This window comes from Agelaius tricolor, unplaced genomic scaffold (genome assembly GCF_023055355.1).
Source record: "Agelaius tricolor isolate 1412-34295 unplaced genomic scaffold, bAgeTri1.0.p SCAF_2, whole genome shotgun sequence".
Classification (NCBI taxonomy): domain Eukaryota; kingdom Metazoa; phylum Chordata; class Aves; order Passeriformes; family Icteridae; genus Agelaius; species Agelaius tricolor.
In genome coordinates, this window is record NW_027269262.1 from 91961446 (window position 1) to 91974954 (window position 13509).

General features: G+C 43.5%; 1 protein-coding gene across 14 annotated transcripts in view; it reads right to left on the bottom strand.

Moving 5' to 3' along the window:
* PTK2 (protein tyrosine kinase 2) overlaps window positions 1-13509 on the bottom strand; it is a 189446-nt gene that overhangs the window by 1413 nt on the left and 174524 nt on the right. For 8 of the 14 annotated variants that reach the window (XM_071421882.1, XM_071421881.1, XM_071421869.1 and 5 more), the window contains 5 exons: window positions 8536-8598; window positions 5605-5644; window positions 4870-4968; window positions 1183-1355; window positions 652-732 (listed from right to left, as the gene is read on the bottom strand). In XM_071421882.1, coding sequence (XP_071277983.1) covers window positions 652-732; window positions 1183-1355; window positions 4870-4968; window positions 5605-5644; window positions 8536-8598 — 456 coding nt within the window. Of the gene's footprint in view, window positions 1-651; window positions 733-1182; window positions 1356-4861; window positions 4969-5604; window positions 5645-8535; window positions 8599-13509 lie in introns of all 14 variants that reach the window. The other 6 variants (XM_071421870.1, XM_071421880.1, XM_071421875.1 and 3 more) reach the window with 1 other exon arrangement.

Genomic DNA, 13509 nt, shown 5'->3' on the forward strand with positions numbered 1-13509 from the left:
ACCACAACTTGGCATTAACAGCTTGTAATGGGTTTTCAGGTTCTTGTAGCTTTACTCTTTTTACTACTGAAGCAGCTCTAAAGCATAGAAGCGGCTCTAAAAAATGAAACAAAAAGGCAGATACAGGTTACTTAAGCACACAGCTAAGTCAGCATGAACCTCTGAGATGACACTTACAGAACCATTCCTTGGCTTTCTCAGTACCACACTCATTCAAGGTTTTGGAGGAAAACTGTTTTAATTATGAACTTCATTAAAAGCTCTCAGTCACTCCTCATCGAGAACTACAGCCAACCTTCCAGCTGTACCAAGCTCTGCTCAATTACCTGTTCAATGATTTGGTGTGCAAGCAAATGACAGGTGACATCTGCACTAAGAATTAACCCTGAGCTGATTCCCTGCTGTGGAATACTGGGGTTTATGTCACCTTCCTATAGGTGACACCTATATCCAGTTTAAGAATCCTCACTAATACCAAGCCTAAGTTCATGCAGCATTTTTAATGAAATTCAGTTAATGGAGAATTATAACCCAGGAGTTCAGACTGCTCAGGGAACCAAAAGGTGTGCCTGTGCCATGAAGGGAGCACCAAAACCTGTCCCAGACTGGGAAGGCAGTGGCTGAGCAGCAGGTAAGCAGAGCTCCACGTACCTCTCTGTGGGTGCTTGCAGGGAGCATTGGGAGGGTCTCATCTACTGTTGCCAGTAAAGTTCTTAGTGCCAGACCGACCTCCTAAGAAAAAGAGATTAAAGAAATAAACTTCAAAGACTTGGAAAAAAGGGATGAGAGAATTTTAGGAGTGCAGGAGGCAGTGGATATATTTAATTGCTCATCTGGATAAGGAAAGAGTCGGAACATGCCTAAGGCACTTCACAATCCCACCTGCAATTGTGTCTATCACCATCAAAACAAGATGCCAAAGGCTTAAGAACAAGTTTTTCTCAAAGAAAGTGAAAATGTGGAGGAGACAGCACACTACTCAGGACCCTGGATAAGCACAAACAAGCTGGGCATGAAGCAGTGCTGTCCACAATACTGGGCATGGAATCCAAAGCTCCAGCCTCTGAACACATGAACACAAACAGCTTTTCTACTCCAGCTTTCCAGAAGATTTCTCCTACAGCACTTGAAGACTTCATTCAGGGTAGGAATACACCCCAAGTTTAGGCACTGCCCCCATACCTTCACCATGGGCACATACTCCTCGGGCGGGGCCGGCTGGATCTTACTGGACATTTCTATCACCGCCTTCACCAGCCCCGTGACGTTCTCGTAGACTTTGTCATTGGAGCGGTCCAGGTTGGCCGTGGGGGGAGGGCTGATCTCCTGCGGCTGAATCTGCAAGCACAGAGCGGCTGCTGGACCTCCCGTCCCCAGCAGATGGGGCTCGGCCACCTCCCAGCCGGGAAGGGCTCGGGTTCCCCGGGTTCCCACAGCCCCGCCCGGCCCCGCTGCTGCCCTGAGCTGGCTCCGGGATGAACGAGGTTTCTTTTAGTTCTTCTGACTGAACCTGATCTCTGAAATGACACTGGGCAACTTTTACCAGGCTTTCCCTGAAGAGCTTCCAGTGTAACACTCAACAGAGAAGGGAATAATTTGAGGCATGAGAGTACTGAGTACATCAAGTTCCACTGCCAGGGCAACCGGTATCAGGTCCCTCATTCCAGAAGGGATTTTTGTGCTCCAAAATAATCTCAGAGCACACAGTAACATATTGGTATGTTAAAGAGAGAACTGATATGTTAAAAAGAGAACTGGAACGAGATCATCCTTCCAAGCCAAACTATTCCATGATTCTATGACATTATTCTTTTGTTAGTGAAAATCTAACAGCGGGTTAACAAAAATGGTGTCACCAGTACAGCTGGGAAACATGGAATGCTTTTAGACAGTTGATTTCCAAGAGATCAGAAAAAACCTCCTAAGTTAAAAATCCTCTGGTCTTTAATCAGGTAAAACTTCCAACAAGTCCAGTATGTCTGGAGTTAAATCCAAAACAGACTGAAATAATCTCAGGTCTGAAATGAAACAAACTTTGCAAACATCCTTTGTAAGGTTCTCAGTATCTCAGAACTGTAAAACTACCAAGCATCCCAGTTTCCTGCAGCTATTCCCTACAACAGGATGCCCAAGCAACAACTCAATGTAAGTAGAAAGTTAAAAAATTCCTGATTTCCTCCTGGATCTGAGATGGCTCATGGCACTTCAGCTCCCTACACTGGAGAGCTCCCTACACTGGGTTACTGCTGGCTCTCAGGACTGGTCCCAGCTCCAGAAAAGTTTCACTGCAAGCCCCTGATCCACTGCCCTGAGGAAACCGTGGAATGCTTTGATGAGACTTTCTCTAAGGAAGGAGTGCAGGATTCAGTACAAGGTGATTCCATTTTATAGCATTTCATTAAGTGGATACCAACAGCTACCACAGAGATTCAATCTCGTGCATTGATCAGAAAATACCTTAGGAAAAAGAACACTCTAATTGCTTCAATCAGCAGGGAAAGGCTGTGATTCGAATCAGTTTCAGCAATCAAGAAATTAAAACAGTCATTTGGCAAAGTCACATGCAAAGACATTTTGGAATAGGGCACGTACACACACGCTCACGCACTGCTTACCCTCCATGGCTATGGTTGAGCAGAATGTGGGGGGAGGTTAAAGAAATTTACCAAAAGAAGGGAAAAAAAGAAAAACAATATTAATAAAACTCAGCAGGAAAAAAAAAATAAAAATAAAACCAAACAAACCCAAAACATGTGTAGCAATCAGAGATCAGTTAAAAAGCCTGCAACGAAAACGCATCCTCACCAGAACCGGCAGCCACCCGTGTTAGCTCTGGGCCCTGTGTGACAGAAGAGCTGCTGTGCACCCCTGTGGGCAGTGGAAGGGTTTGCCATGCACCCCATGCTTCCTCCTGACTCAACACACGGGCAGCAGATCATGCAAAGCTGGACAGGAGCAAGCCAGTGTGGCCAGCAGCAGAGTGCTGAGTGGAGCAAGGGCCTGGGAAACCTGTCCTGGGAACACTGCTGGTCCCTCTGCACAAACACTCCAGGACTCAATGCATTCAGGAAAATTTTATATTCATCTTTCTGGAATGTTTTGTTTAAGCAAGTCATGATGGGAAATACATGGTGATTTAACTGTGCAGGACTTGTTCACAAGAACTCATCACAGCCATGGCCAGGAGCTACCAAGAACCCATTCCAGATGATTCCCAACCCTTGGAACTCCAGACCCAAACCTTTCAAGACTATGGACATTGTGTTTCTCAGCCCTTGGTTTCTCTTTGTTTATCCCCAATATCAACACCACTATTTTGCAGAATTTTGAGTTTCTTTGTGGAACTGGCTGACTCTGCCTCACCCAGGAGGTCTCTGGAGCCTGCCCTGAGGGCTCCCAAGGGCAGGAAATTCCAATCCTCTTCATCTGTGCTCTCCCTGAAAAGGGAGTCTGAACTGGGTGTAGAGAAAAAGGAGTCCAAAATGAACCCCAGAAGCATCTTCAGTTTAGGACTGCAACCATTAACAAAGCTATGCCAAAAAGTAATGGGCTGTTTTCTTCAAGGGGCATAAAACAATCCAATTCCAAGAAAATTTTGACAGAAGAAAAAAAATCAGCCCTTCTTTCCTACTCAAAGAGCTATTTAGTACACAAATCCTGTTCACTTGTCACTACTGATGTCTCTGACTGCTCAAGTTTGTTTGTTGTCAGAAGTCTGTATTTCAAAAACATTTTTTCATGTTCCAGCATCAGCATTTAGAAAGGAAATTTTAGAGAAGCTGAGTTTAGGAACACATCTGTTACTGCTTTTTGACGTTTACTGAGGCTTGGCAGCTCGTAAAGCACTGGCATCAGTTTATGAGAAATAATCCTGCTCAAATTCACCACTGCTGGCTATTTACACTGATTCTTAAACATTCCAATAATCCCAGAACACGAGCAGGAGTGAGACAGGCTGGCAGTGGCTAAACACACTGCTCTGATGGCAGTTCTGAATTTCATGTTCAGATGAACTGGGCTTTTTCTGTATTTCCTTAAATCACCTAAAATAAGTGTCACTCATCCCAACTGCTGTGGCCATCACACCATGGATTCCTGTTCTTTACTACAGGCCTGGCAGGGCTGTTTCCTTGAGATTAGAAAGGTGGCAGAGTCCCACAGGCAGGAAACAGCACACTAAGGGATGATTTTGGGAGTGCCTGACATCCTTAGGAGCTGTTCTGTGGACACCAGTTGCAGCAGGGGCAGGACACTGCACCCTGCAGCAGCATCTCTACAAAACCACTGTCAAGTTTCAGTTGTGGCTTTATTGCTATTTATGGGAAATGAAACAACACATCAGGAAGTATCTCCCTCCCAGGTCAGCCAGCCCATTTCCCCTCTTCCCTTGTTCCCCAGTGCTGGTAGGGTTTGAGGAGCCCTGGTGCTGCAGAAAGAGCTTTTTGAGCACTGCAGGAGAGGTCTCACCTCCTGTAACCAAGGACAGGAGACTTTGGTACCCTCTGAGTAGCTGGGATCCCTGGGCACGCTCCATCCTGCTCAACAGGGAGCTGGGTCCATTTGGGACACCTCATCATTCCAAACTAGAAATAAGCTCAGCTGGAAAGGTTCTAGCTGAGGAGCACACTAAATCACAGCCAGGGAGAACCTGAGTTCCCCCTCACCCCCCTGAGAGCTGCCAGGGTGTGTTTGCCCCATGACATTATTTACTCATGAGGTTTGGCCCCCTTTGCTTTTCATGCTCTCTACTTCAGGAACACCAAACTACCTCAGAGCTGTCACATTTGATTTGCTGGGGCTGTTTCACTGGTCATGAATAAAGCAGCCCTGGTATTGTTCCATTTTCTGGGGGTTCCCCTACCTTCACACCCTCGTTGTAGCTGTCCACGGGGCTGTTGAGGCTGGCCAGGCTGCCCAGGTGCCCGGGGGCTCCGGGGCGCGGGGGCTTCTTTGGCGGAGCCGCGTGATCTGCTCAACAAAAAAATGGTGATTTTAGAGCAGCAAGGTGTCAGAGGCACCTGGCACCCTCCTGCTCTGCCCTGCACAGGCTGCATGTGCTCTTCTCTGCCACAGATGGGAGATCTTTAGGTGTCCTGCAGTAAATGCACTGTTTGTGGGAGCTGCACTTTATGAGAGCAGGATTGTTTTAGTTAAATACCTGAAACTCCTTTTGTGGGGTAACTGCTGCTGCTCTGGGCACAGCTACCCCAGCCCTGAGATGGTGTCATCCCTGGTCCCATATGCTGTGTGAATCTGGGAAACTGGATTTCTTCCCAGCAGCAAACTGGGTGATTCACTTTTGAGACTGAGAAACCCAATTTTAGGTGTCTACTGCTGTTTTACATGTCTGAACTCCACCCTGGGTGAATTCCCACTCTGACTCAGCTTGCTCTAGACATTTCCTGCTTGTTGATCTAAACACTTCCTTGGCTTTGCTGATTGCATGTCTGGGGCCTGAACACACAGCATACAAAGATCTATGTGTAGTACCTGGAACTGAACCCACTCTGTATGGAAATACTGCCATGAACTTTGGTTCACTACTGCTGCTACAAGACTTGTAATAAAATACTCACAATGTCACCATCTGCATTTACTGCTTACCTGGTTTTCCCACAGGCTGATATATGTGCTGGTTACCAGCCTAAAAAATAAAATAAAATAAAATAAAATAAACATATTAAATAGTTATTGCAGTGCTTGCAGCTCTCATCAGCACTCTCTCAATCTCAAACACCAAGAGCAGCCAGCTCTCAGCACATTTCCCACCAGCTGAAAATACATCCCAATTCACCATCATCAGTCCCTCAATACAGGTCTCTTACAGAGCAATAAAAGAATTTGCATGTATTTTGTACTGCTCACAACAGCCCTGGCCTCAACATTGCAGTTCATCCTTATTACTCAAAGGTGGTGAGAGAGTCACAGGCATTTTCAGTCTGTCCACAGATCCAACTTAGAGGTCATGGTGGTGAAGGAGAAATGACAACACAACAGAGAAACTGCAGAACTTCCTGCTGAATGGTTCTGTAAGGGGAGCACACTTTAAAACTGGTTTGCTTTTTGGTTTTGTTGCAAAGCTCTTACTCCAGGCCCATTTGCTCATCCACTTGGAAGAATTTAGTAACAGACTGAAGTGACTTTCCCTGGTAATGGCATTCATCCATCCTTCACACCAACCTCATCACCACTGTGAGCAGCCCAAGAGTCAGCACAGTATTAAGGAATATCTCTGTCAACTGCCCTGGCCCTCAGGGGTGATTTTAACTTCTCAAAATTCAACTGGGAATACCAAACAGTGGACACAAAGAGGTCCAAGAAATTCCTGTGAAAGTAACTTCTTGGTGCAGGTATTAAGGAACACTGGGAAAGGTGATTCCTGGAATTGCTGTTTGTAAACAGAGAGGGACTCATGGGCCAAGTGCTGAGCAGTGGCTGCCTTAGTCATGGCCACCACAAAGGAGTTGAGCTTCAAATTGTTGGAGATAGGAGAAAAAATTCCAGCAAAACCTTGGCTATGGAGGGAGTGGACTTTGGGTGCTTTCCAGGAAATAGTGAGGTCCCCTGGGAATCTGCTTTTGAAAGAACTGGAGTCCATGGATGTCAGGTGGTTTTTAAGAGCAATCTTTAAAGAGCACAGAGGCAGACAATTCCACAGTGCTGGAAATCGAGCAAGCAGGGCAGAAAAGGGCCTGGCAGGGCAGGGATCTTCTAGAACTCAGGTGGACAAAGGAAATGTACAGACTTTGGAAACAGGGACAGGTGGCATCTCTACAGAGATGCTGTTTGTGCCACTGCAGGGAGAGAATCGGTGCTGACAAAGCTTGACTGCAGTTTCAGTGGGACAGCACCACAAGAAGGCTTTTTAAAAATGCCAACAACAAGAGGAGAACCAGAAATGACACTGGTCTGTTGCTCTTTGAAGTTGGTCACCTCAAAAATAGGGACATGAAATAGAGGCATTCAGTCACATCATTAACTTTTATTTGTGCTGTTAACCTAAATAGTTCAAATCTGATAACCCCAGGGGCAAAGAAAGAGACCAAGAGAGAAGCAGAAGAATGGCATCCCACTAAAACAATTCTTGCAATCTTACTTCCATAAAATTGTGTATTGAAAGTACAGGTCAAAAAAATGTGATCAGACAGGAACTGCCAAAATGTGGGTGGTGACTTCTCATTTTTATCACTGCCCAGTTTCTCATCCTCAGTCAGAAACTCAAATTGACTCACAGCAGCATTAAGCATTTCCCACTGCAAATGAAGTCAGAGTTATGTTCTGAATCTACTGAGAACTACAAGATCAAATTCTGTGACTAGAAATGCAGTTACCATGAATTAGAATCTCTTTTAAAACCCATTTTGTCCATGACCATGAAGTGTTTTCTTCACAATCTTTCAGATGGGGAATGATATTGGACCACCTCATCTGGGCAGACAGGACTTCCCCTGGAAACAGTTTGGAATCTGTAACCTGTGGCATGACCTGAAAATCTCCTGGGCATCTCAAAGTATCTTCACGAGCAGCACAAAATGCAGCAACACTTTTCTTGCTCTTATATAAAGATGTAACAACAGCCAAGGCCTAACATTAACTAAGAATCTTCTCCAAATTCATGGAAAAAAATCTTAGGAGCTTCCAGACATGAATGTCTCCAGAGACTGTGCTGCAGTGTGTCACTGATACACTCATTCATGACTATCTTGGCTGCAAATGCAGGAAGAATCCATAAATTCTTAAAAAGTGAAGCTGAAGCCAAAGCAGGAGTTTACAATTGCATCCCAAATGAAACAGGAGGGTGGATTTAAAATATCCACTGCTTTCCAGTGGATGAAGCACCAGGTTTTTGTGCCATTAACAGTGCCTAGCCTAATCCCCCTTTTCCAACAGTATGATCCAGAGATTCCAATGGCAATTCAACAATTGAAAAAATGGTTTTAATTAAATTAAACAGACAGGAATTAAGCCACTAAGAAATAACACCCGAGCTGCAGCTGCTGTCTGGGAATAAAGGAATGGCTGTGGGGTTTATTCCAATTGTTTCATAGTGGATCATTTACCCCAAACAGATTTCTGGGTAATACAACAGCAACATTTACATTCCTTGTGAGAAAACCCTTCAGATATTTAAACAACTGCAAAAGTTACTTTAATCCTGCTTCCTGTTGACAGAACTTGCAGAAAACAATCCCCATTTTTAAATAAAAGGCCCAAATCTACAGCACATGAACACTTGGAAATTATTGTAACGTATTTGTGGAAACATTTTAATATTTGTTTCAAGAACAGCTTCAAGGGGAAAAAACAAAAACAAGCAACAGACCCCAAATCCCCCAAACTGCTGCATGAACCACTTTGCTGTGGCTGCAGTTCCCACAGAAGCTGAGCCTCTTGGAAAGCTGTACCACCATGTAATAACAGTGGAAACATTTAGCAAAACCTTTAAATCATCTCCCACCCCCAAGGCAGTGTACAGCATGTTCTAGCAGGAAACTGGAGGAAGAGCTGGGAGAGGAAAAGATCCCCCACACTTACAGGGCCCTGGAGAGCTCCGTCCTCGCGGTCAATGCTGCCTCTGGAGTGCCTCATGTCGGGTTTCTGAAACAGAAATCCAAGGATTCACTCTGTGCTCTGCTTACCCAGTGATGTGCCCGTGGCTTAGAGGCAGTGGAAAGACAGGAAGATGCTGTTCAAAATGCACACTGGCAAATCCAGATGTCATTTCACTCCAGCCCCTGCGCCCCCGCTGCCGCCACCGGAGCCTCGGCTGCTCCTCCTGCAGCCGCCCCCAGCACAGGAGTCAAAATGCTCTAAGAAATATCCAAAGTACCACTGAGCTGACACAACACTGGAAAATCTGCATTTTAGTTTTCTCAAAGGCAGCAAAAGTTGTGTTTTTTTCTGAAAAAAAAAAGAAAAAAAAGCTTGCTTCCCAACAGCAAAATTCCAACCACAGGATGAGAAACGCTGCGCATTAATTCCCGCTTCCTGCCCCAGGATGGCTTAAATGTACTTGGCTCCCTCTGCAAGCAAATGGGGCCAATTACTGGAGCTCTCTAAACACTCCATGTGGATACAGCCAGCCAACAAAGCCATCCAGATGCCCTTTTCTTCCCATACAAGCAACAAACAAATTTATATTTCATGTGTTTTCAGCACAATACAGGAATGTGGGGCTTGGTTGTTTCTAAAAGCAAAAATAAAACCACAACAATTTTTCTTTTTTTTTTTCCACACATAAACCAGTCATTTTTCTCACAGAATATCCTAAGTTGGAAGGGACTCACAACAACCACTAAGTCCAACTTCTGGCCCTGCACAGGAAAACCCCACTTATGTCCCCAGGAAATCCAGGTATGTTTTATTTATTCTTCAAGGACAACATTGATCACATGGGAAGACAAAGGAATAGTGGATGTGAAGCCAAAGTTAACACTGATCTGAAGACACAAACTCAGCAAAATTACAGTGTGCTTCTTGTGCACCAATTCTGACACTTAAAAACAGGATTTATCTGACTCTCCTACAAGACTGGGTGAGGAGTCACTGATAACTCAAGGGATAAAATGGTCACACATAATATGGAAATACCATTTTTTTAATTTAGAGAAATGTAGGTGTAACTAAACACAGTGCCACTAAACTGACCACGTTAATTTCAGGGGACAAATACATCCTTTTCTTGTTTTAAGGCTATTTGAGATTCCTTCCTCTTGTAAGAATACTAAAGAATAATTCCAACTCACAAATCCTACTAAATGACCCTAAAAACCAGCAGGGCAGAAGGAACCTGCAAAAACACACTAATATTGATCTTCTGTCATTAAAAATAGTCCAGTTGTGCTGCCAGTCTGTCTTTGGGATTTTCATTCAGTCTTCTGCAGACTGAGTGGGGCACAGGCAGAGACAGTGACTCCCTGAAAGAACATGCAGATTAAAAATAGAAAAACATATCAGACAGGGAAACATTTAACCCCCTCTTAAACATGAAGAACTGAGACACAAGTGGTCTCCTCATGTTGTTCCAGGAATTTGTGACAAATTTCAAGATCAAACCTACCATGATTCATCTCCAGTTTACTTCCTTATTACGATAAAGGAATTTTTTTCTGATTGAAGTCTCATTTGATATGAGTATGTCTGAAACCTCCCTAGACAGGTAAAGTCATGATTCTCATAGTATTCTTTAGCTAAATCAAACAGCTATCCTTGTTAAATATCCATATAAAGCATATGACAAACTACATTTCTATTACACTGATGCTCACAATTTGCCATCGTTTCCTGTTCATTTCTAGCCAGGGAAGTGCCCAAACTCTTTGGAAATAACCAAAGACTGTTTTATCACAGGGGTCTTTAATGCTCTTTGCATTTATAGCAATTTATTACTCAAAAAATGCACCTTAAACCATAGAATGGTTTGGGCTGGAAGGGACCTTTAAGATCTTCTCATTCCAACCCCTTCCATGGGCAGGGACACCTTCCCCTGGACCATCCAGAACACATCCCTCAGACCAGACTCCAGAGACAATGAAATATTGAGCATTTTAGAAGAGTCAGAAGCATAAAAATGCCCACTAGTCCAAGTAACAGGACTTTTTTTCCTAGTAGTATAAGCAAAAACTGAAATTAGCAGACACAAAACCCATCTCCTCTGCTTGTCTTGCTAAGAAGGTCCCTCCTTCCAGCATCCAAAGGCTCCAAGTCACAGCAACAATTCCATTCCCCAAGTCTCCACCAGCAGCCAACGTGCAGAATGTTGAGTTCCCCCCAGGACACCCCATCTTGGACAGCCCAGGAACTGCTGCAGAGAAAAGCTGCAAATGCTCAGCAAATATCACAAAAATGGTGATTATTAACTTGGCCCCCACCCAAACAAGGCTGTGAGGGCAGGGGTGCTGCCCTGGCACCTCCAAGAACCTGATCCCAACCTGCAGATCCCAAGTGCCAGGGGGTGATGGCAAAGCTGAGGGACCCTGAGCAGCTACACCTCAGAAATCAGGAAAAAATCCTTTAGCAGGACTTAAACTTCTTTCAACTTCCACAAACATTCTCCTCTGCTCCATCAACACCTGGGTGGTCAAGAACACATGGAACAAAAGAGAAATGTTCAACTTTTGTGTCCAATGACTGAGAAAAGTCCCAATTATATATTTACTGATTTTAATGTTCTAATAAATTCTAACAACTCCCATTTGACTAAATGATTTTCTGGTTTATTCTCTTGTGTAGATGTGGAAATGTCAGAAGGCACATTATTTTACAGTAAAGGTGATTTTGATGATCAAACTCCCATTATATTTTAAAATATTATTCAGCAGCAATTCTTCCACTTCTGCAGTTGGAAGAGTTTTGAGCCCCTTATGCTGCCACAACAGCAAAGCATTGCTGAATTTTTAATTCTGAGATCTTTCGGCTGTTTAATGCAACATTCTCTAGGTCAACACTCAGCCTCACACCAAACCTGTTCTGTACTTCCCACACCATTTCACAGCCCCAAAGAACACCCTGCCATCTTCCCAGTCCCTGCCATGGCTCTGGACCTCCCAAAAACCACAGAGATAAAGAACTGTATGTTGTTAAAATCTTGCAGAAACCAAAGTCCTTCAAAAGTAAATGGATTTTTTTTTTTTTTAATAAATAAGCCTACTATCTGAAATCTTTGGAAATGTCAAGAGGAATTTTCAGACAGGATGTATATGTTGACAAAGTGGGACATAATCCACTTTATTTCCAGTATTTCTGGTTCCTTGCTAATAAAAGAATATGTAAGCCTTGGAGTTCTCAGGACATGCTGAATTGTAATGTCTTGGTGGGATTTTCTCAGGCTTAAAATTAGAATCTTATTTTAGCAACAGTTCACATCAATTAGACTTGAATTGCAGTTCTCAGTGTCAAAATAGGACAAAAACCACAACTATGTGGGAATTTCAGAAAAAAAAAACAACGAACCCAAGCATGATAAGGAAAATATGTGAGTTATTTCTTCTTAAGCTATCCCAGAAGAGACTATAAATTTCTTAGTATAAAACTGTTCTGTCTGCTGAGGAGTTACTAACAGGCATGCACATATATATCTTTATTTATCTGATTAAAAATAATGTACATAACATCAGCCCAGCCAGAAAGAAAGGTTCAAAGTGGGAACGCCAAATAAAGGAAGGAGCAGGCAATTAAATAGGTCTAAAAGAGGAGATGTGTGAAATGTTCAGAGATAATTTTTGATGGTTTTAGATTGTTTGTACTGCAGCCATTTCCTCTTCTACCTGAAGGTGCCCTGGACAGAGACTGTGTCCTGTAGTGATCTGCATCAAGCTTTAGGTGCAGTAATGCTTTGTGTCTCCTGTTCAGCTTTCTCAAAAATAATTCACCTATTTCTGTCCTTCCTGGAGATGATTCTCTCCACAGCACTTTTATCAATAGAGCATGAAAATTTAATGATCAAAAGTTTTAATCAGTGTCCATAAAGCTGGCCCAGCTGAAGTGCTGCTTCCCCTCCCTGTCAGGGGCTGGGGTGTCAGTCCTGGATGCCCCAAAATCAACCCCTCCACCAATTCTCTTCTCACTCTCCAATGGATATATTTGGTACAATTTAAAACCAAACACTTCTTTACTTTTCAGTTTTTACACAACGGATTTATTTTCATTTGGGAGCTTCCCATGAGGAGAGACCTGTTTGTTTTCCCTTTTTACAGCAGAATTTCCAGAATTCTGCATTCTGTTAAGGCTGCAGCTTGAAAAGAACATTTTTATCCTTTCAAGTACTAACTAGTCCCATGTTCTCCAAGGACCAGTTTCAGGCAAACTGCTTACACTGATAACAAGCTCCCCAAAGACCAGCACATTTCCATTTCAATGCCACTGCACTGAATTCCCCATCTGGGGAGTCCCCTCCAGCAGCATCAGTGCTGTTTATCCCTGTACCAATGTGCTGTGAGTTGTATTTTCTCCCTGCAGAAGCAGCAATAAATTTCAAGTCATGAGCAAGTTGGTGTTACTCTGGGGAAACAAAAATTGTACCAACAGAAACCCAGAGAGGATTTGCCATCTTGTTGCAGTGTCTTACAATAAATCATTTGCAGTTGCTCCCCTGTGAGTCCAACTCTCAGTAGTACAAGTGGGATGTGCTGTAGAGCCTGAGGATTGGGTAAATAGAGCTGTTTTTGGAAGCAGACAGTTTACACTGAGAACACTACACATGGTTACAAAAGTTAAATATTATAGTTAAGTAAGTTAAATATTAAAATCTGACTCTACTCTGTTGTTCTCTGTGCTGAAAAGGACAAATATTATTTGAAAGTTGTCTAAAGCAGGCAAGGGAGGGCCAGATTTCTTCTCCCTAAATCACATGGAATGAAAATAGGGGAGGACCTTCTTCCCAGGGCAGAAATGTTGTCACTCACTAGAGGACACTGGCCAAGGAGCATGTGTGTGTAACACCTGGCTTATTTCTATGTTGGACACCATTTTATGGCCTTAATGCCTAAATAAATGACTTATTTTCACATG